The sequence below is a fragment of the Eptesicus fuscus genome, chromosome 21, assembly GCF_027574615.1.
Source record: "Eptesicus fuscus isolate TK198812 chromosome 21, DD_ASM_mEF_20220401, whole genome shotgun sequence".
NCBI lineage: Eukaryota > Metazoa > Chordata > Mammalia > Chiroptera > Vespertilionidae > Eptesicus > Eptesicus fuscus.
This window is the reverse complement of record NC_072493.1, coordinates 44,938,277-44,960,946: the sequence shown is the minus strand read 5'-3', so window position 1 is coordinate 44,960,946 and position 22,670 is coordinate 44,938,277. Positions and strand designations below refer to the sequence as shown.

General features: G+C 44.2%; 2 protein-coding genes across 2 annotated transcripts in view; one reads left to right on the top strand and one right to left on the bottom strand.

The window, feature by feature from the left end:
* ZNF614 (zinc finger protein 614) overlaps nt 1–22,670 on the bottom strand; it is a 35,810-nt gene that overhangs the window by 10,421 nt on the left and 2,719 nt on the right. The window contains exons 3-6 of the mRNA XM_054709993.1: nt 18,671–18,797; nt 17,208–17,291; nt 11,770–11,829; nt 7,429–7,625 (exon numbers count right to left, since the gene is read on the bottom strand). Of these exons, the coding sequence (XP_054565968.1) occupies nt 7,504–7,625; nt 11,770–11,829; nt 17,208–17,291; nt 18,671–18,797 (393 nt within the window). The 3' untranslated portion in view covers nt 7,429–7,503. Of the gene's footprint in view, nt 7,626–11,769; nt 11,830–17,207; nt 17,292–18,670; nt 18,798–22,670 lie in introns of the transcript that reaches the window.
* LOC129147736 (60S ribosomal protein L17-like) lies at nt 13,450–13,962 on the top strand. Its single transcript, XM_054711034.1, has 2 exons — nt 13,450–13,458; nt 13,614–13,962. Exons 1-2 carry the CDS (start codon nt 13,450–13,452, stop codon nt 13,926–13,928), a joined length of 324 nt encoding a protein of 107 aa, XP_054567009.1. The 3' UTR covers nt 13,929–13,962.

Here is a 22,670-nt window from a genome sequence, read left to right as displayed (position 1 = left end):
TACTCAGCAATCAAAGGAAATTAGCTATCAAGTAATAAAAAAACAAGCAGAGCTGGCTCTTTGAAAACATAAACAAGATTGATGAGCCTGTAGCCAGATTCATCCCAAAACAAAGAGAGAGGATTCAAATAAATAAAATCAGAAATGAAAGACAAGTAACAACTGACATCACAGAGATATACAGGATTCTAAGAAAATATTATGAACAATTACATTGCAACAAGTTGGAAAACGTGGGCGAAATGGATAAATTCCTAGAAATATACAATCTTCCAAAACTGAATCAGGAAGAATCAGAAAATCTGAATAGACCAATTACAACTAATGAAATCAAAGCAGTAATTAAAAAATACCTCCCAGAAATCAAAGTCCTGGACCAGATGGCTTCACAGGTGAATTTAACCAAATATTTAAAGAAGAATAACACCTATCCTTCTCAAACTATTAAAAAAATTCAAGGGTCGGTTTGGCTCAGTGGATAGAGCGTCAGTCTTCGGACTGAAGGGTCCCAGTTTCGATTCCCGTCAAGGGCATGTACCTTGGTTGCGGGCACATCCCCAGTGGGGGGTGTGCAGGAGGCAGCTGATCGATGTTTCTCTCTCATAGATGTTTCTGACTATCTCTCTCTCTTCCTCTCTGTAAAAAATCAATAAAATATATATATAAAAAAAAAGACCCCAGGCCTTGAGCCCCGAGTCACCAGGACTTCAGACCCTGGCTGTGAGCCCTTGAGAACCCAGACCCTAGGGTCTCCCAAAGCCACAGACCTAAGACCGTAAGACCCCTCGGCCTCAGCCCAAACAGCCTGCACCTCAAACTCCAGCTCCCAGTTCTGAGACCCATCGAGGCCCAGCCCTCACCCCAGAGTCCCTGAGATCTAAGACCCCAGCCTGAGACCCAGGCCCCGCCCCCACCCAGCACCCGGGTCCGCCCTGACTCTGCAGACCTGGCCCCCATCCCCCTGGAAAAAAAAAAAATTCAAGGGGAGAGAACACTTCCAAGCTCATTCTATTAGGCCAGTCTTATCCTAATAACAAAACCAGGAAAAGACACTACAAAGAAAGAAAATTATAGGCCAATATCTCTCATGCTAAAACATCAACAAAATATTAGCAAACTGGATCCAGCAATACATTAAAAAGATCATACACCATGATCAAGTGGGATTTATTCTAGGGATGCAAGGTTAGTACAATATTAGCAAATCAATAAAAGTGATACATTACATAAACATAATGAAGGATAAAAATCACAAGGTCATATCAATAGCTATCATCAATAAATCAAACAGTAAGTGTTGGTGAGGATGTAAAGAAAAGGGAACCCTCATGCACTGTTGCTGGGAATGAAGACTGGTGCAGCTAATGTGGGAAACAGTACAGAGTTTCTTCAAAATTTTAAAAATGAAACTGTCTTTTTTTTTTTTTTTTTGTATAGCAAAGGTGGTGATTTATTGAAGAACAAGTACAGACTCCCACATGGGGAAAGGGAAGAGTCCCACAGAATGGACTCCCACGTGGGGAGGGGGAAAAGTCCCTGAAACTGTCTTTTGACCCAGCAATTCCACTCCTGGGAATGAATATATGCACCCCTATGCTCACTGCAGCATTATTTACAATAGCCAAAATCTGAAAACAGCCCAAGTGCCCATTAGTAAATTCGTGGATAAGAAAGCTGTGGTACATTCACACAATGGAATACTACTTGCCCATAAAAAAAGAAGGAAATCTTACCTTTTGTGATAGCCTAGATTAATCTCCAACACTTACAGGGAACTCATACAACTTAACAAAAGGAAGATAAACAACCCAATCAAAAAATGGGCAACGGACCTAAATAGACACTTTTCGAAAGAGGACCTATAGAAGGCCAAGGGACATATGAAAACATGCTCAAAGTCACTAATCATCCGAGATATGCAAATCAGAACAACAATGAGGTACCATCTCACACCTGTCACAATGGCTACCATCAACAAATCAACAAACAACAAGTGCTGGTGAGAATTCGGAGAAAAAGGAACCCTCGTGCATGGCTGGTGGGAATGCAGACTGGTGCAGCCACTGTGGAAAACAGTATGGAGTTTCCTCAAAAAACTAAAAATGGAACTCCCATATGATCCAGTGATCCCACTTCCAGGACTCTATCCCAAGAAACTAGAAACACCGATCAGAAAGGATATATGCACCCCTATGTTCATAGCAGCACAATTCACCACAGCTAAGATTTGGAAACAACCTAAGTGCCCATCAGCAGATGAGTGGATTAGAAAACTGAGGTACATCTACACAATGGAATACTACGCTGCTGTAAAAAGAAAGGAACTCCTATCATTTGCAACAACATGGATGGACCTGGAGAGCATTATGCTAAGCGAAATAAGCCAGGCAGAGAAAGATAAATATCACATGGTCTCACTCATTTGTGGATAATGAACAACATAAACTGATGAACAAAAACAGATCCAGAGACAGAGAAGCATCGATCAGACCATCAAACCTTTTAGAGGGAAGGCAGGGAGGGTGGGGCTAAGGGGGAGAGATCAACCAAAGGACTTGTATGCATGCTTATAAGCCTAACCAATGGTCACAGACAACAGGGGGGTGAGGGCATGAGCGGGGAGGTGGTGGGGAATGGGAGATAAGGACACATATGTAATACCTTAATCAATAAAGAAAAGGAAAATAAGATTACCGTCAACAGCTTGCTCATACCACAAGCATTTACTTATACCATTAACAAAACCAGACCACAAAACATAGTTAACATGAAACCCAACTCCCCCCACCCCATTCTCTATTTTCCCATACCAGCAATTTCCCACAGAAACTACAAACAGATATAACCTCAACCTCTGGGGACAGTTGGGGGTCTCCTTTCTCTTGTGAGGAGAGCCCTCCCTACTCTGTCTGTGGAGTGGCTTTTCTTGCTTGTCCTCTTTGCTCAATAAAACCTGCTTTTCGCCCTGACTGGTTTGGCTCAGTGGATAGAGGGTTGGCCTGAAGACTGAAGGGTCCCAGGTTCGATTCCGGTCAAGGGCATGTGCCTTGGTTGCAGGCACATCCCCAGTGGGGGGTGTGCAGGAGGCAGCTGATCGATGTTTTCTCTCATCGATGTTTCTGACTCTATCCCTCTCCCTTCCTCTCTGTAAAAAAATCAATAAAATATATTAAAAAGCAACAACAACCTGCTTTTCCAGGTACGTTCTTCCTCCCCTCACTGCTTCTACTAGAGCCTAAGGGTCCCTAGAGACTGGCAAGGGCTGGAGGGGAGAGCAATGGGCAGTGGCAGCGTCTGGTGGGGCAGGGGGAGGGGGCGCGGGGAGGGATGATACCCCCTGAACCTGTCTCCAAGGCCCCCTTTTCTCTGACTTCCCAGTGAGCCAAAGCAGCCCCACTTAGGCTCTCTCCGGTTGCTTCTTCTATCCTAAGCCCTTCCTTGGTTCGCTGTCTCCAGCTTTAACAAAGCTTTCTCCCAACAAAAACAAAACCCCTGCTCTTCCACTTCACCCCAGGTTTCCTCTTGAATTCTTTCCTGCCAGAAGCCAAGAACCCTTTTTGGTTCCAGTCCTGACTAGGGACTCGCCCCTCAGGCATCAGCGGGACCCACAAGTTTTCCGGACGGACTCGCACCGGAAGGAGTGACCTGGCTGTGGGTTAACTGGGGGCGGGCATCCTTCCGGTCTGTTTCCGGGAATCCAGGTTTGAGCCAGAACCTAAGGATTCTGGGGGGCCCTGACCTCTCCACGGAGACAACCCCACCCACCAGGCGTCTCTACGACTTGTCCTCTACTGAATGCCACATTAACCCCCAAACATGCCCCAGAAACCCCCAAACCCGGGCTTCTCTGCCGCTGAGCACTGCGTCCGCTGACAGACTTTCCGCCCCAGCTCTCACCCGCCGAGTCCCACAAGCGGAGCGACCCACACGGACCTCAAACCCGGAGAGTCGGGTTCCCGGTGGGTGATTTCTTCACCCTCTTAGTCCCCGCCTGCCTGCCCGAGGCCCCGTCACCAACGGCCGGATCCCTTCGTGACGGAATCCGAAAAAATCCCCAACCGCAACGGCCCACACGCTCACGAGTCACGAGCCCCGCAAACCGGGAATCCGCGCCCAGAGCCCGACTCCCCTGATCCCGAGCCCCGACTCCCCAGATCCCGAGCCCCCGACTCCCCTGATCCCGAGCCCCGACTCCCCAGATCCCGAGCCCCCGACTCCCCAGATCCCGAGCCCCGACTCCCCTGATCCCGAGCCCCGACTCCCCAGATCCCGAGCCCCGACTCCCCTGATCCCGAGCCCCCGACTCCCCTGATCCCGAGCCCCCGACTCCCCAGATCCCGAGCCCCCGACTCCCCTGATCCCGAGCCCCGACTCCCCTGATCCCGAGCCCCCGACTCCCCTGATCCCGAGCCCCGACTCCCCTGATCCCGAGCCCCGACTCACCTGATCCCGAGCGCCTCCGGACCCCGCGGGCAGAGCCCAGGTCCGAAGCCACTTCCTATTCGCGGTTCCTAAGGACGCTCACCCGCAGACACCGGGGAGTCCCGCGGGGACCGTCCAGCGAAGCCGGACTTCCTAGTTCCAACTGTGGGCCCCGCTCTATGACGTACGTGGCCACGCCCACCCCGGCGTTTGTGACCCGGGCGGCCGTAATGGCTGTGGGAAGAAATCGCGATCATTCCTGGCCACTTCGACGCTGTTACCTCCTGGTTGGAGGGACGGTCAGCATTGCCGTGTTACCTGTAAGAGTTTAGAGGCGGTGCCTTTCCGAGGCCGAGGCGGCGCGCTCCGCCCGCTGGGGAACAAGGAAAGATGGCGGCGCCCTGTGCGCACTGTGTATCTGGGCACAAGGGGCGCGGCCATCGTAGACGAAGGCCGGTGTCCGTACGGCAGAGTTGGCTGAGGTCTCGGGTGCTGGTAGAAGCCGAGACTTCCCCGGAGAGGTAGTGGGCACAGAGTTGACAAAGGAGCGGCCGTTTAAAGGCGGGCCCGCGGACTGGGCGGTTGTGTGTGGGGTGGATAAGGCATCTGTGGTTTAGAGGGAAGTAAGACGCCCGTAAAGGGCGGCGCTCCATCAAAATGATGAGACCCTCGTGGGAGCGGACACAGCTTCCTCTAGTGCAGAAAGGGACGAAGTGAAGGGGCAAATTGTGGACGTTTCCCTCCAAAAATAAATGATGATGGTGGGGCATTTGGGAATATGAAATTATGCGATGACACAATGATCATACCTTGCATAGTTTCCAACTAAAAAAGGGCACATTATAAAACGTTATTTTTACGCAGGAGCGAGGGGGTCTATAATTAGAGGATTTAAGTAGAACCTTTTCAGAAGGCAACCTGGATCCACTTAAAATTTTTCATTTTCTTTGACCCAGCGATTCTAATTACAGCAGGTTATTTGGTAAAAAAACAAAACAAAACAACTTTTTTTTTTTAATTAGCCACAGCTGCTTTTGTAATTTAAAAAATATAAAAACTTAAAAATAAAATGATAAATGAGTATCTTGGTAAATTATGAAATATCCAGTTAGCATAACTGTGTATAGCAATTAAAAACAATATACAAAAAAAACCCCCCAAAACACCCAACAATATACTACAGCCCTAACCAGTTTGGATCATTGGATAGAGCACTGGTCTGTGGACTGAAAGGTCCTGGGTTCGATTCTGGTCAGTTGCAGGCTTGGGGGCACAAGGGGGAGGCAACCAATCAGTGTCTCTATCACATGGTTTCTCTCTCTCCCTTCCTTCCACTCTCTATAAAATCAATGGGAAAATATTGTGTGAGGATTAACCAAAAAAACACCACCACCAATATACAGTTGTCAGTATATATGATTTCAGAGGACAAAAAAACAGATCTGTAAGACAGTATCTAATAAAAGCCTAAGCAACCTTTAAGGCAGAACTACCAGGACGACTGGTCGCTATGATGCACACTGACCACTAGGGGGCAGACGCTCACACAGGAGCTGCCCCCTGGTGGTCAGTGTGTTCCCACAGGGGAAGCGCAGCTCAGCCAGAAGCCAGGCTCATGGCTGGCAAGCGCAGCAGTTGTGGCGGGAGCCTGTCCTGCCTCCGTGGCAGCACTAAGGGGCAGTGAACCAAGCAGTAAGGAACAGCGAGGGGGCCCGGACTGCAAGAGGGCATAGGCCGAGCTGAGGGACCCCCTGCCCCCAGTGCATGAATTTTGTGTACTGGGCCTTTAGTGTATATTACTACGACCTGTTATGACAAGTCATAAATGCTTGTCTTTTTGAAAATTGATTGGTTAAATAAAGCATTTACTTTAGATTAGTTTAGGATTTTGTACTCATGGGTAGAAAATATGAGTTTTCACATCCCAATTTTTGTGATCCTTCATTGTAAACATCCTATCTAATAAAAGAGTAGTATGCAGATTGACCATCACTCCAACACACAATATGGCTGCCCCCATGTGGTCAAAGATCCTGCCCCCATGTGGACACAAGATGGCCACCACAACATGGCCAGCAGGATAGGGCAGTTGGGAGGCACCAGGCCTGCAAGGGAGGGCAGTTGAGAGGGACCAGGCCTGCAAGGGAGGGCAGTCGGAGGTGATCAACCCTGCAGGAGAGGGCAGTTAGGGGTAACCAGGCCAGCAGAGGAGGGAAGTTGGGGGCAAACAGGCTGGCAGGGGAGCAGTTAAGCATCAACCAGGGTGGTAGCGGAGTGGTTAGGGGGTGATCAGGCTGGCAGGCAGAAGCGGTTAGGGAAAATCAGGAAGGCAGGCAGGCAAGCAGTTGGGAGCCAGCAGTCCTGGATTGTGAGAGGGATGTCCGACTGCCCGTTTAGGCCCGATCCGGGCAGTCGGACATCCCTCCAGGGGTCCCAGATTGGAGAGGGTACAGGCTGGGCTGAGGGACAACCCCCCCTCCATGCACGAATTTCATGCACCGGGCTTCTAGTATCTTTATAATAATTACATGTAATTTTAGTATTGTAAAAAGATGTTGATTTTAGAAAAGTTTTAGGACATTTGATGATGTTGGTGTTCATAATATGGTCAAAATAAAGTAGTATAATTTTTCATAAAAATATACTTTCAGCCGAAACTGGTTTGGCTCAGTGGATAGAGCGTCGGCCTGCGGACTCAAGGGTCCCAGGTTTGATTCCGGTCAAGGGCATGTACCTTGGTTGCGGGCACATCCCCAGTAGGGGGTGTGCAAGAGGCAGCTGATCAATGTTTCTCTCTCATCGATGTTTCTAACTCTCTATCCCTCTCTCTTCCTCTCTGTAAAAAATCAATAAAATATATTTTAAAAAATATATATATATATACTTTCATGCATTTAAAAATTTGGAAGAATATATTGTTAACAATGCTTGGCTCTTAGGTACAATTATGGGTGATTTAAAATTTGTTTGCTTATATGTTTTTTAATTTATATAAATTATTATTTTTTCATAATTTCTTAATAGTAAGAGTATAATTCAGTCCTATTCACCTGGTGTATCAAGCTCTGAAAGGCGAGTTGTTCAGCATCTCACCCTAAAGTGCTCAGGGCAGCAGAAGCAGCCCATTCTGAGACCCTGATTGAACAGTTTCAGGAATGAGTTGATGTGATGTTGCCATGGCAGCATGTGTAGGTTCCCAGGACCTGAAGTGGAAAGGAGGAGGGTTTGAGTGATGGAGCATTCATGTCTGATTCTTTGCTGTAGACCAGGGGTCCTCAAACTTTTTAAACAGGGGGCCAGTTCACTGTCTCAGACCGTTGGAGGGCCGGACTATAGTTTAAAAAAAAAAAAACTATGAACAAATTCCTATGCACACTGCTAAGTCGGCTGCTAAGCAGGACAGGCAGCGGCAGGCCGGATAAATGTCCTCGGCGGGCCGCATGTGGCCCGCGGGCCATAGTTTGAGGACCTCTGCTGTAGACTATCTGCTCCAAATCCATCCTGACACAGTGTGGGGGTGGTGATGGAATCACTAATCCAGGATTTAAGGCAGAGATGTTAAAATTTAAACATACATCAGAAGGCTCATTTTGCAAGCCCAGAGTCCTGGACTCTAGCAGACATTGCTGGTGGGGATGTAGTAAATTAGTGCCGCCACTATGGGAAAGTTTGGCATTTCTTATAAAGTTAAACACTAACTTAGCATAAGACTCCTTGGTGCTTATCCCAGAAAAACAAAATTTGGTACATAAATGTTTATAACATCTTTATTCATAACAATGAAATGCTGGAAACAACCCAAACATCGATCAACAGTGAACAGATAAACAAACTATACACCCATAGAGAAAAGTACTACTCAGTACCAAAAAGGGAAAACTGTTTACCTTGTATACACCCAACAAAGTGGATGGATCTTAAGAGAATTTGCTGAGTGGAGGGAAAACAGCCCATCTCAAAGGTTACATACATTCCATTTTAAGAGCATTTAGAAATGAGAAAATTAGAGCTATGGAGTACTGATCAGTGGTGGCCATAGGTCAGGGTTGGGGGACAGTGTGTGTATAAAGGGGTAGCAGGTAGATGGATCTTTGTGTTGGCACAATTCTGCATCCTGATTGTGGCGGGATTTACAGATATCTATACATGTGATAAAATTTCTTAGACCTCAACACCAAAAAACAAAACAAAACAAAACTCACTCAAATGAAAACATAAAAAAACTAGTAAAATCCAGATAAGGTCTGTAGTCTACTTAACAGCATTTTTTGGTTTTGATGTCATTTTATTGGTTTTGATGATGTATGATGGTCCTATTACTGAAGAGGCTGAGTAACGGTACTCAGGAACTTTGCATGGTTTGTAATTCCTTGTGAGTCTAAAATCATTCCAAAACAAATTTCAGAAAGATCATATTTAAGATGTTTTCAAAACTTATAAACTTGGAATTATATTTATGAGAATATTTCTTTTACTTCTGAAGTACATAGTACCTTGAAAGAGATGAATTTAGAGCCCAAGAAATGAAGAGCTAATCATAAAAGGATACGAAGTGGACACAGAACACTCCTGCTTGTATAGAACATTAGAATTTAATCAGTGTTGAGAACTGCCTACTTTAAATTTATGGAACCATTGAGTATATGGTTAAAGGTATCCTGTCCCAGAATGGACATCAGGAATATAATAAATTTAGGCTTAGCTTAGAAAACTCAAGTATACATCATTTTCACAAAGCTTTCTTCATGAATTCTCTGATACTTTGCTGAAGTCACTGTACATTGTGTTTTGAGCAGTTTTATTGCTGTATGAATTCATGAGAAATAATTCTGCCATATTCTTAGCCATCTAAAATTATTCTCCAGTATGAATATCAGGCAACTACTGAGGTTTAATTCTAGTCAGAGGCTTTCCCATGACTATCATGTTACTACTATGTACGAGCTCACTGATGATCTATTGTGATCACTAATGAGAGAGTCTTTATTCCCACAGAAGGCTTTCCTAGTGTTCCTATTCATACGATTTATATTAGCATATACTTGTCAGACATATCATTACCTAGAAATGTTTCCTCCAGACTCTGCATTTTTCTTACATATTAATTTTGACATACAGCCTGTGGTAATTTATCACCTAAGGCACTAGCACATTCTTTGCATTCATTAAATTTCACTCCTATGCAAATTCCACAATTTCCCATGAGTGAAAGTCTAGCAACAGGCTGAAGTACACTGACTATATTCAAGTATACTAGGAGCACACTGCACTGAACTACCATGGTTTGACTTTGTCCCTTGCACGAGTTTACTTGTAAGTAATGAATTCAGACTCTGCAAAGGATTATGTACCTTGACTACACATTTTGTGTGTGTATTAATAAGGCTTGACAAATGAAAGGTTACTCCAATCATTGACTCCATAGAGTCTGTCTATATTTATAAGTTCTTTCATATCCAGTGTCCTTATTCCCCCATTACCTGAATTCATGTTGAAGGCTATCTCAGACTAATTGCATATATACACTTTGTTTACTGTGTCACTTACCTGGTGGGTCATGAGATCAAGACTGTATGAATAGTATTTTCTGCAGTCAGTACATATAAAAGAAGTCTCTCTTGTGTGAAGTCTCTGACATTGTAAAAGGCATATTTTTTTTCCTGAAGGTGTGCCCATATTCATTGCATTGTTAGGGTTTGTTCCCATTATGAGTTCTATGATGTACAAGGAGATTTCTCTTTGAAGAGAAGCCCTTCCCACATTCACTGCACACGAAAGGTTTCTCTCCTGTGTGAGTTCGTTGATGGACGATTAGACGACTTTTCACAGGAAAGCCTTTCCCGCATTCATTGCATTCATAAGGTTTCTCTCCAGCATGGATTTGCTGATGTAAAACGAGCTCAGTTTCCATGGCAAAGCCTTTTCCACATTCACCACACCTATAGGATTTCTCTCCTGTATGAATTTGCTGATGTATGACGAGATAGCGTTTCATGGTGAAGCCTTTTCCACATTCACTGCACGGAAAGGGTTTCTCCCCAGTATGAGTCCGCTGGTGTACCGTAAGGTTGCTCTTAAAGGCAAAACCTTTTCCACATTTATTGCATATATAGGGTTTCTCTCCAGTATGAGTTCGCTGGTGTAACATCAGCCCACTATTCACGATGAATCCTTTCCCACATTCACTGCATCTGTACGGTTTCTCTCCAGTATGTGTTCGCTGATGTACGACCAGCCGACTCTTCAAGGGGAAGCCTTTCCCACACTCACTGCAGGAGTAGGGTTTCTCTCCAGTATGCGTTCGCTGATGTATGATAAGCATGCTCTTCACAGTGAAGCCTTTTCCACATTCGTCACATACATAGGATTTCTCTACTGTATGATTTCTCTGATGCACAATGAGGTTACTCTTCCTGGTAAAGCCTTTTCCACATTCACTGCACACATAGGGTTTCTCTCCAGTGTGAGTTCGCTGGTGTTCAATCAGACGGTTCTTCATGGTGAATCCTTTCCCACACTCATTGCATAAGAATGGTTTCTCTCCTGTATGATTTCGTTGATGTATGAGGACATAGTGCTTCGTGGTGAAAGCTTTCCCACAGTCACTGCAGGTGTAGGGTTTCTCTCCGGTATGAGTTCGCTGATGGATGATGAGCTTGCTTTTCCCAGTGAAGCCTTTCCCACATTCACCACAGACGTAGCCTTTCTCTCCAGTGTGATTTTGTTGATGTACAATGAGATTACGCTTCCCTGGGAAAGCTTTTCCACATTCATTGCATACATAGGGTTTCTCTCCAGTGTGAGTTCGCTGGTGTTCAATCAGACGGCACTTCATGGTGAAGACTTTGCCACAGTCACTGCATATGAAGGATTTCTCTCTTTCATGAATTTTCTGATGTTCATTGAGCCTGGACTTTCTGGAGAATACTTTTGCACACAAACTACATCTATAAGGTTTCTCTCCTGTGTGAATTCTCTCGTGATCAGTGAGCTGAGACTTCTTACCAAAGCTTTTTCCACATTCACTGCACACGTGGGCTTTCTCTACCTCCTGAGTTCTCTGATGCTTAATGACCTGGGACTTATTGCTAATGGGTTTTGCACTGACAGGGAATTTAACTGCAAGATGAAAATCATGTTTGCTATGCTGAAATGATTTTCCATCTCCATTCAACTTAGCAGAGTTCTTAGTTTCATAGCTTTTACTCTGTTTGACTAAACTTAAATTTGATTTCAGAGTTTTCATGTAGAAGTCATACACATCAAGATTTTGCCTGAAAGGAAAATGCCTTTTGCTTTGAGGAACAATATTTCCAAATGTATCTTGTCTGTGCTTTTGTTCCATACCTTTCAACATTCTTTGATTTTCCCAGTGACCCTGGAGATAATTATCAATTTTGCCAGTGTCTAGGAAAGAAAACAATGAATCTTTTTATAATCTTGTTTGGAATTAAACTTTTTATTTTTAAACTTTTATTTTATTTTCCTTGTTTTTTTTTTTTAATGGCACTTTAGTGACAACCCTGTGATAACACTGTAAAAATACACCATGTGTAAATGTTCCTTATGTTTTACACATCGGTAAAAACACAATAATACAAACAAAAAAAGCAGTATACCACTAAGGTAGTTGACAATTTATGTAGATTTAGCTGCTTTGGACCTTTCAAAACATGTAGAGAGAGGAAAATACAAACAAGTAATTTTTTCGCAGCAAAGGACAAGGTTTGGAGGAATAACTTTCCACAGAACTTAGGAAGACACAGATTCCAGAGGTGGAAGAGAAAACTAATCCAGGTGATGAAGGTTGCATTTGTTCAGACCAAAATTACTTATTGAATGGCCTCCTGTACCAGGTACTATGTTGGTGTTTGGAATATATATAAAATAGGCCATACTTTCACTGATCTTAAATCTAGTTAGGGAAAACCAAAAAGAAAAGAAAAAAAAAAGGAAGGAGTTGGAGATTATTAAACATGGATTAAAGGAGCAATGGAGATCGTGGAAATTGGAGGAAATCAGGATATATTTGCATAGAGCAGCGGTTCTCAACCTGTGGGTTGTGACCCCTTTGGGGGTCGAATGACCCTTTCACAGGGGTCACCTAAGACCATCGGAAAATACAGATATTTACATTACATTCATAACAGTAGCAAAATTACAATTATGAAGTAGCAACGAAAATAATTTTATGATTGGGGGCCACCACAACATGAGGAACTGTATTAAAGGGTCGCGGCATTAGGAAGGTTGAGAACCACTGGCATAGAGAAATGACAGCTGAATGATGGGTTCCATGGGAGAGTGGTTAATGAAAGTGAAGAATCCAATATTACTCTGCTAACTTGACTTGAGTCACTAGGTGTGTAGAAACATCTCAAATCAAAATGAGGACTATTACTAAAATCCAGAATGTGCAGAAAAAAAGTATGCATTATGGAACATAACATATCAAATGATTACATGTGACTATAAACTATCAGATGATTATAGTCATCAAGATCTGGTTGGAGATATAAGTGGAGTTAAAAATGTGGAGATAGCCCTAGCTGGTTTTGCTCAGTGGATAGAGCATCGGCCTGTGGACTAAAGGGTCCTGGTTTCAACTCCAATCAAGGGCACATGCCCAGGTTGTGGGCTTGATTCCCAATGGAGGAGAAAGCCAATCTATGATTCTCTCTCATCATTGATGTTTCTATTTCTCCCTCTCCCTCTCCCTTCTTTCTGAAATCAATAAAAAAATATTTTAAAAAAATGTGGAGAGCCCGGCTGGCGTGGCTCAGTGGTTGAGCATTGACCTGTGAACCAGGAGGCCACAGTTCGATTCCCGGTTGGGGCACATGCCCGGGGTTGCAGGCTTGATCCCCAGTGGTCTCTCATCATTAATGTTTCTCTCTCTCTTTCCTTCTCTCTTCCTCTCTGAGATCAATAAATATATATTTTTAAAAATGTGGAGATAATCAACATATAGTGATATTCAAGACGAGAAAACTGGCTCATATGTTGGCCTCAGATGTAATATGAAAGATGATAAAGGTACAATTTAGACATTCCAACATTTAGGGTTTTTGGATTCTTTAAAGTCCACTTAGAGGCACCAAATTCTGACTATGGAGTCAGAGAAAATACATACAGGGGTGTAAAGAATAAATATATTTATTACCTAGCAAGTAAGACTATAAGGTCTTCAGGGTCGGTGGCCCAAAAAGAGCGCTGAGTTTTTGCTGCACATGCTGAAAAATGCCAAGAGCAATGCTGAGCTTAAGGGTTTAGATGTAGACTCTCTGGTCATTGAGCACATTCAGGTGAACAAAGCCCCCAAGATGCGGCGTAGAACCTACAGAGCCCATGGGCGGATTAACCCACACGTGAGCTCTCCCTGCCACATTGAGGTGATCCTCACTGAAAAGCAGCAGATTGTTCCCAAACCAGAAGAGGAGGTGGCACAGAAGAAAAAGATATCTCAGAAGAAACTGAAGAAACAAAAACTTATGGCCCGGGAATAAATTCAGCATAAAATAAATCTAAATAAAAGTAAAAGCAGAAAAAAAAAAGACTATAAGGTCTTCAGAATTGGGACTAAAGTGAACTGAGACAGACTCTTACATCATAATCCTGTTCCTAAATCTGTCCTTCTCTAGACCACCAAGCAAGAACCACCACCAAGAAACCTTGAGTGGAACTCATATAATCACCACTCCAGCCTTTAGCCTAGCTGGGTCATGTTATCGTATGTCCCACTGATAACAAAATAGGACAATGATTGATAGGAAATTCTGCAGCTGGCCAGTGTACCTCACAGTCATCTTTAGAAGCTACAGTGCTACATGGATATGGCAACTGCCACCTTTTTTCAATCACATTCAGCATTCAGTACAAAAGTCATATCCAAAATTTTCCCATTTTAATGTCCCTGATATATTTGTTCCCTCACTTGCCACCAGCATCTACTTCAGTAATTCTATATTTATGTCTCATTGGCAACAGGTTGCACTAAAGGACCAACTTCTTCCTTGAAGATCTAGGTTGTGTTAGTTTTATCTTCAATATTTCTTAGAACACCTGCTTGTTCCTTATTATTGCTATACTACTAAAATCAGGTAAAAGGAAAGACAATATAGAGTTACAAAAATACAAAACCAACCAACTCTCCACCATGCTACTTCAACTAATGAAATCCAGTCAGTCATCCTGGCTGCTCCCTGCAAGCCCCGACCCACTGGGGATCGAACCCACAACCCGGGCATGTGCCCTTGACTGGAATCGAACCTGGGACCATTCAGTTCACAGGCCAGCATTCTATCCACACTCTATCCACTGAGCCAAACCGGCTGGGCCATCCTGGCAATAAGTGTACATCTACATGAAAACTCCATTTATCCAGGTTTCCACTCCACTCTTTTCCCTGCAGAGAGCTTCTAACAGTGGCTTTCATTTGCCCAACTTTAGGCCACTCTTTTGATAGTCAACCCCATGGCCTACCATGTTTCCTCACGTGTTTCATGCCTTTATAACTAATTCATAGCATCATCTTACTAATTAAAAATGTAGACATACCTTGTGCATAGGGTGAACTTGGCAGATACCTGAGCACTGCTGATGTGAGTTCTCCATGGTGATAGCAGCCAGTCCTTGTAGCCAATTGGCCTGGGAGTAAATCTCTCCCGTTGATGTGCCAACAACAATCAAGGCTCAACTATAACAGGAGAGTTCACACAGCCCACATAGGGGGCAAACTTGAAGTGACCAGCTAATGTGACTGGGGAGGCTGCACCACTGGGTCCTACAGGGCACCTACTACATAAGGCCACTCGACCAAGACAGGAGATGCAGCAGTTCTATGAATACACAGAAACAAACATAGCGAGGCTGCCAAAATGAGGAGACCAAGAAACAGGTCCTAAATGAAAGAACAGAACAAAATTCTAGAAAAAGAACTAAACAAAATGGAGATAGGCAATCTACCAGGTGCAGAGTTCAAAACACTGGTTATAAGGATGCTCAATGAACTTACAGGAAGAGTAGAGGAACTTATTGAAAACTTCAGCAAAGAGATAGGAAATACAAAAATGGAGGTAGAAAACAAGAAACAGTGAGAAATGAAGTGGGAATTTCATAATCAGGGAGGTAGAACAAGGAGAGACACAGTGACAGGGTACAAAGAAGGAGTAGTTCATAGAATCCAAGGAAGGAGAAATCTAGACAAACAAAAATCAAGATGTTAGATAAAATAAGCGAGGATCAGTTCTCAGAGAAAAGAGGGAAAAAAGGTTTATGTCCCTTTGAAGACCTAAAGAAAAGTTCTGCTAAGGGGAGGGATATGGGGGCACTGTTTCTGTATCCTCAAACCGCCCCCACCCCCAGCCTTCTCTGACTAGAATATGACTTCTGTAGTAACCTATGAGGGGAAGCAGATTTTGCCATCTAAATATTGATTATTTTAAGCTGGCTATCCTATATAATAAAACCCTCATATGCAAATCGACTGAACAGCAGAATGACCGATCACTATGATGCACACTGACCACCAGGGGGCAGACGCTCAATGCAGGAGCTTCCCCCTGGTGGTCAGTGGACTCCCACAAGGGAAGTGCTGCTCAGCCAGAAGCTGGCGAGCACAGGGCAGTGGCAGGAGCCTCTCCCACCTTTGCAGCAACACTAAGGACCCCTCGGGGGATGTCTGACTGCGGGGAGGGGGCCTAAGCCGGCAGGTAGACATCCCCCGAGAGGTCCTGGGGGCTGGGCTAAGGGACCTCCCCCCCTACCCCCAAGTGCACGAATGTCGTGCACTGGGCCTCTAGTTTTTAAGAAAAGAAAGACACAAGAAAAAGCTTTGACATTGGTCCTCACTGCCTGTAAGAATTTAGATAGAGTGTTGGCTCCAGGAAGGGAGATACCATCATAGACAACTACAGTTTAATATGAGCTAGGTGATAGACAGGGAGGAACCTAGCAAGGCCCCCCCCCTTTTTTTTAAAATATATTTTATTGATTTCTTTACAGAGAGGAAGAGAGAGGGATAGAGAGTTAGAAACATCGATGAGAGAGAAACATCGATCAGCTGCCTCTTGCACACCTCCTACTGGGGATGTGCCCGCAACCAAGGTACATGCCCTTGACCGGAATCGAACCTGGGACCCTTGAGTCCGCAGGCCGACGCTCTATCCACTGAGCCAAACCGGTTTCGGCGGCCCCCCCCCTTTTTTTAATTGTCTAAAGTTTTACATATGTCTCCTTTTTCCCTGATTGACACCCCCCCTCTCAGTCATTCTCACCCCGGGCAAGCCCCCATTGCCCCAGTGTCTGTGTCCATTGGTTATGCTAATATGCATGCATACAAGTTCTTTGGTTGCTCTCTAATCCCCACCCCGACTTGTCTCTGGATCTATTTTTGGTAAGGCCCGTTTAATCCAACTCCTCTCGGGGTCCCATTGTTGAAGATGGTCCAGCAAACATTTATTTACCAAATATCGGCTTTGTCATCTCCATGTGGATTGACTTCCTCTCCTATGAAGCCCCAAATCACAACCCTGCCCACCTCATTATCCTGGAGTTAAATCACAACCCTGCCCACCTCATTATCCCACCTCAGTTGCCTGATTAGTCCTTGGGCCCCATATTCTAATAGAGCCCCTGTATGTACATACATAACAAATTTGGTTATTGCCTCCTTTTAATCTGTTTCATGTCACTTTGATTATTAGCCTGGCCAGAAGAACTTAGAAGGGTAAAAGGAAAATGATTTTCCTCCCCCACACCTGCCTTGTTGGTTCACACCTACTCACCTCTATCGAGTTCATCCTCTATGGTCCACGGTTCTTCCCCTTGTTCCAACTTGGAGAGAGCATCTGGTTTGCTGACTTGATACCCTGTTCACAGGAAACGACAGAAGACTTGGGTTAGGAGAATGTTATGTTTAAGGGACTAGACAGGTCGCACATGTCAGACTTTACTCTCAGGAGAGGGCGTATGTGACACTGTGATATACTGTATGTCTGGTCTTTGTTCAGCTTCTGGCACAGAGCTCCTAAAGCCCTTGTAATTTCCTAAGTCAGTGGTCGGCAAACTGCGGCTCGTGAGCCACATGCGGCTCTTTGGCCTCTTGAATGTGGCTCTTCCACAATGCCATGTGCGGGCACGCACGTACAGTGCGATTGAAACTTCGTGGCCCATGCGCAGAAGTCGGTTTTCGGCTCTCAAAAGAAATTTCAATCATTGTACTGTTGATATTTGGCTCTGTTGACTAATGAGTTTGCCGACCACTGTCCTAAGTGAACGGCATAATAGGGGCATCTTTTCCAATAGTGTAAGTTCCCGTCCCTACCACTAGAACTGCTAACCACCCTGGGCTCTTCGGAGTGATGAGTGCCTTCTGTGTGCTAAGGAGGTGACTGGTGGAGGCAGTAGATAGCTTCAGGGTGGGACTGATCCGTGAAGGCAAAGATGTGACTCGAGGGCTGGAACCTTCAACTCCAACCCTTCCCCTCACTGTGGAGAGGGAGAGGGCTGGAGAGAATGAATCACCAATGGCCAAGAATTTAAACAAGCATGCTTACGTCATGGACTTTCCCTAAAAATCCCTAAGTAACTGGGTGGGAGAGCTACCAGCTTGATGACCACACTGAGATTCTGGGAGGGTGGCGTGCCTGGAGATGGCATGGAAGGTCCACACCCCTTAATCCACACTTTGCCCTAAATATCTCTTCCATTTGGCTGTTCCTAAGTTTGTTTGTTTTTTAACTTTATAATAAACCGATAATGATAATAAGTGCCTTCCTGAGTCCTAGGAGCCATTCTAGTGAACTATTAAACCCGAGTTGGCACGGGACATTGTTGGAACACCAAAGTTACAGCCAAATTGGACAGATTTATAGCCAAGATGTACCCTGGGTACATAATACTTGCGACTGGCATCTGAAGTGAGGGTGGTCCTGTGGTATGAGCCCTTAAACCTGTGGAGTCTGATGCTGCCTCTGGGTGTTAGTGTCAAAAACAGAATCGAATGAGCTGCAGGACACCCAGCTGGTACTTGGAGAGGTGGATTACTGCCGGTGTAGGAAACCCCCACACAGCTGGTGTCAGTTGTGTTGGCAGAGCTCACAGTGTGTTATATGCTTTTGTGCGGAGCCAGAGGCGGCACTGAGAACTGCCCTTCGGAGCACTGCAGTGACTCCCAAGTATAAGCAGCTGGGAGAGGAAAGGCCACTGACTGGGCGCCCCCTGAGTGACACAGGGGAGCTGTCCTCACCCACTGACACCAGGTGGCTGTAGGTCTCCAACATCACGTCCCTGAACAGGATCTTCTGAGCAGGGCCCAGGAGCTGCCACTCCTCCCAGGTGAAGTCCACGGCCACATCCTCCAGTGTCAGCGGTTCCTGTAACAACACGGTCCTGTTTACTAGGGAGCGTTTTTCTTTTACTGGCCATAAATAATCTAAAGGAAGTTGTCCTGTTCATATTAATTATACGTTTGACACCAATTATAATGTGTGGTTTAAAATTTTTTTAAAAAATTTATATTAGAGAGAGAGAGAGAGAAGGAGGAGGAGGAGGAGAAGAGAGAGAGAGAGAAAGAAGGAGAGAGGGAGAGAGATCAAGATCAATTTGTTGTTCCACTTATTTATGCATTTATTGGTTGCTTCTTCTATGTTCCCTTACAGGGGATCAAACCCACAACCTTGGCATATTGGGATGACGCTCTAACCAACTGAGCTAGCTGGACAGGGCCCAATGTATATATTTATTATTTCACAAAAGTTTAACATATTAGATACACTGGGGAGATAATTAGTAAAGTGGAATATGCATTTTAAAAAATAACCCAAAATGAAGAAGCCCCAGAAAGAGGTGGAAAATTTAAAGGAGAGTTTAATAAATATGGATAGAGCAATGTCTAACATAGGCCTGTATGCAGTTTTTGGAAGAGATTATTCAGAAACAGAGAAGTGATACGAAGATCTCCAGAATGAGGAAATGTCAGAACTGATTAAGCTTCCTATAACTCAGACTCAGTAACCCAGCAAAGCCAGGCTGGAAATCTGCATGTAGACACTTCCGGCTGAAACTATAGCACACAGCTTCCAAAAATCAGATTATGAAAACAACCAGAAAGAAAAGATGAATTACTATCAAAAGAAAGACACCAGTTACTGAAATAAAGGCAACAGAAGCCAGCAAGAAATGTTGCGATAAACATATTTGGTCTTTGTCCCTGGTCCTGGCAGTTTCTTTCTTTCTTTTTTAAAAATAGATTTTTATTGATTTCAGAGAGGGAGGGAGAGATAGAAACATCAATGATGAGAGAGAATCATTGATCAGCATCCTCTCTACTGGGGATCGAGCCCTCAACCTAGGCATGTGCCCTTGACTGGAATTGAACCAGGGACCCTTCAGTCTGCAGGCTGAAGCTCTATCCACTGAACCGAACCGGCTAGGGCATGGCACAGTTTCTAAAATTCTTGGATTCTCTAGAGTAATGAGGGTCTTCTGTCTGCTAATGAGATGATTAGTGACTGGGGGGTCCTAGATGGCTTCAGGATGGGGTCTGGTCTTCAGAAAGACCCCAACCTCCAGGAACGGAAGAGGGAGTGGAGGTTGAGTTCAATCACCAATGGCCAGTGATTTAATCAACCACACCTACATCATAAACCCCCTAAACTACAGGTCTGGAGAGCTTCGGGTGGTAAACACACTGAGATGCTGGCCGCTGGTGCTCCCGAGAGGCCCTCGGCACCCTTCCCCAGGCCTTGTCCTTTGATTCTCTCCCCGGTGGCTATTCCTGAGTGTGGCCCTCATCATAAACTAGCGAAGTGCTTTCCCAGGTTCTGTCTGTCATTCCAGCAAATTACCAATCCTGAGAAGGAGGTTGTGGGACCCCCAGATTTAGAGCTGGTCATCAGAAGTGAAGGTGACAACCTGGGGCTTCCGACTGGCACCTAAAGTGGGGTCAGGCCTGTGGGACTTACCACCTGACCTGCGGGATCTGACGCTACCTCCAGGTAGTCAGTGTCAGAATTGAGGTGAATTGCAGGACCCCCAGCTGGTGTCCCGAGAGTTGTAGAATGGGTAGATGTGGGGAAAATGCCCACATATTTGGTGTCAGAGTGCTATGAATAAAAACAGCCCAGAGGTGTGGAATATCTTCACTGTCCTGATCCTGTGCCCTGCAGCCTAAGCTCAAATGTCACCAGAACATAAATTGAGACCTGCTTGTCAACTGAACAGCCAGAGAGGGGAAAACTATGGGCTAATCCTTCCCATGTTATTGCAGACACTGCTACATAAAAAAGAGAGCAGACGTGGTAGGGGGCTAAAAATTCTTAACACCGCTGATCTGACCACATTTTGGATTATTTCATGTGAGATGCAGATTCATTTGGAAAAATGAAATCTTAGTTTCGAATACTCTTTGCCTGTTTAAAGTGCTAACCATAAAATAAGGTAATCTATGAAAGGAATAGAGAGAGGAAAATATGAAGTTTGTTCACATCACAAGACAAAAAAATAAAATAAAATCACAGAAAATCAATAACAAGCCATGGCTGATGTTGTTCAGTGGTTAGAGCACTGACCCGAGCACTGAAGGGTCTAGGGTTCGATTTCTGGTCAAGGGCATGTGCTTGGGTTGCAGGTTCCATCCCCAGCCCAGTCAGGCGCATGCAAGAGGTAACCAATTAATGTGTCTCACATTGATGTTTCTCTCTCTCTCTCCCCCTCCCTCCTTCTCTTTCACTCTCTCTGAAAATCAATGGAAAAAATATCCTCAGGTGAGGATTAATAAAACCAAGAAAAAGAAAGAAAAAAAGTTTTGTGAGAGGAAAATTTAAAGCACCTGCATTACAAAGATATCATGGACAAAGCTAAAAGAAAACTAACAAGCTAGGAAAATGTTTTTAATAAACAAAATGATCAATAGATACTGGATATAAATCATACTTATTAATCAGTAAGAAAATATAGTTTTTTTTAATGTAAAAATGATAAGGACAGGCATTTCACGAGAGAAAAAAATCCAACTGACCACAAAATACACAAGGATTTCAATCTCACCTGTGCTGAGGAAAATGAAAAATAAGGCTAAAGAATATTGGGCCATTCAGATTGCTGAAAATTATGCAATTTTATAATATCCTATTATTAAGTACTGGCAAAGATGTAAGGCATGGATGATCCCACATATCACACACTCATCTAAATGCTTTACATAGTGCAATTCATTTTTTTTAGTATGACTGTGGACAAATGGAATTTTATATGTAGTTAATATTCACCAAGCAATTGCTGTCATTATTCCTTTAGATGCTTAAATTACACTACGATAGGCCAACAGGTCATGTTCTTTGAAGTATGAGTCCATTGATAGATAAATGTCACAGTAGATGTGTTAATGTACTCAGATAGGTACACAAATCCACATACATTGGTAAACAGGTGCATATATATAGATGCACACATAGGTTTAGTGACAGCAACACACACTAGCAAACACTTGTTAAAGCAGTATGAGGGGACGATGAGGAAGGACGTTATAAAGAGGAAACTTACTTTTTTGCCCAGGGGCACTCATCATTGAATATTTTTTCTTTAAAATATATCTGTGGGGGGGTGGGATGGAAATGGGGGGACGAGGACAAATATGTGATACCTTAATCAATAAAGAAATTAAAAAAATAAAAATAAATAAATAAAATATATCTGTGAACTCTAGCCAGTGTGGCTCAGTTAGTTGCGCATCATCCAGTGTGACCAAAAGATCACCAGATCAATTCCGGTCAGGGCACATGCCCAGGTTTCAGGCTCGGTCCCAGGTGCAGGGCTCGGCAGGCGGCAGCTGATCCATGTTTCTCTCTCTCTCTCAAATCAATAAAATCATATTTTTAAAAACAGGTATCTGTGAGTAATTTGCATAATATAGAAAAGCAAAGAAAGGTCAGAATTGGATTTGAAAATGGTGACGGATTCTGTATTTTCCAAGATGACGTGGAGTTATAAAGCAAACACCCTGGAACACAATAATAACTCAAGCTCTTACCAGACAACATTTCTTGCAAGTACCTAAAGCCAAATATGAACTTTAACAGTTCAGCTACGTGTTGATGGAAGAACATGTGAAAGCCATGCAGCCCTGGCTGGGTAGCTCAGTGGGTTGGAGCATTGTCCGATACATTAATGTTTCAGGTTCAATCCCAGTCAGGGCACAACCAATGAATGTGTAAATGAGCAAATTAATGTCTCTCTCTCCCTCTCTC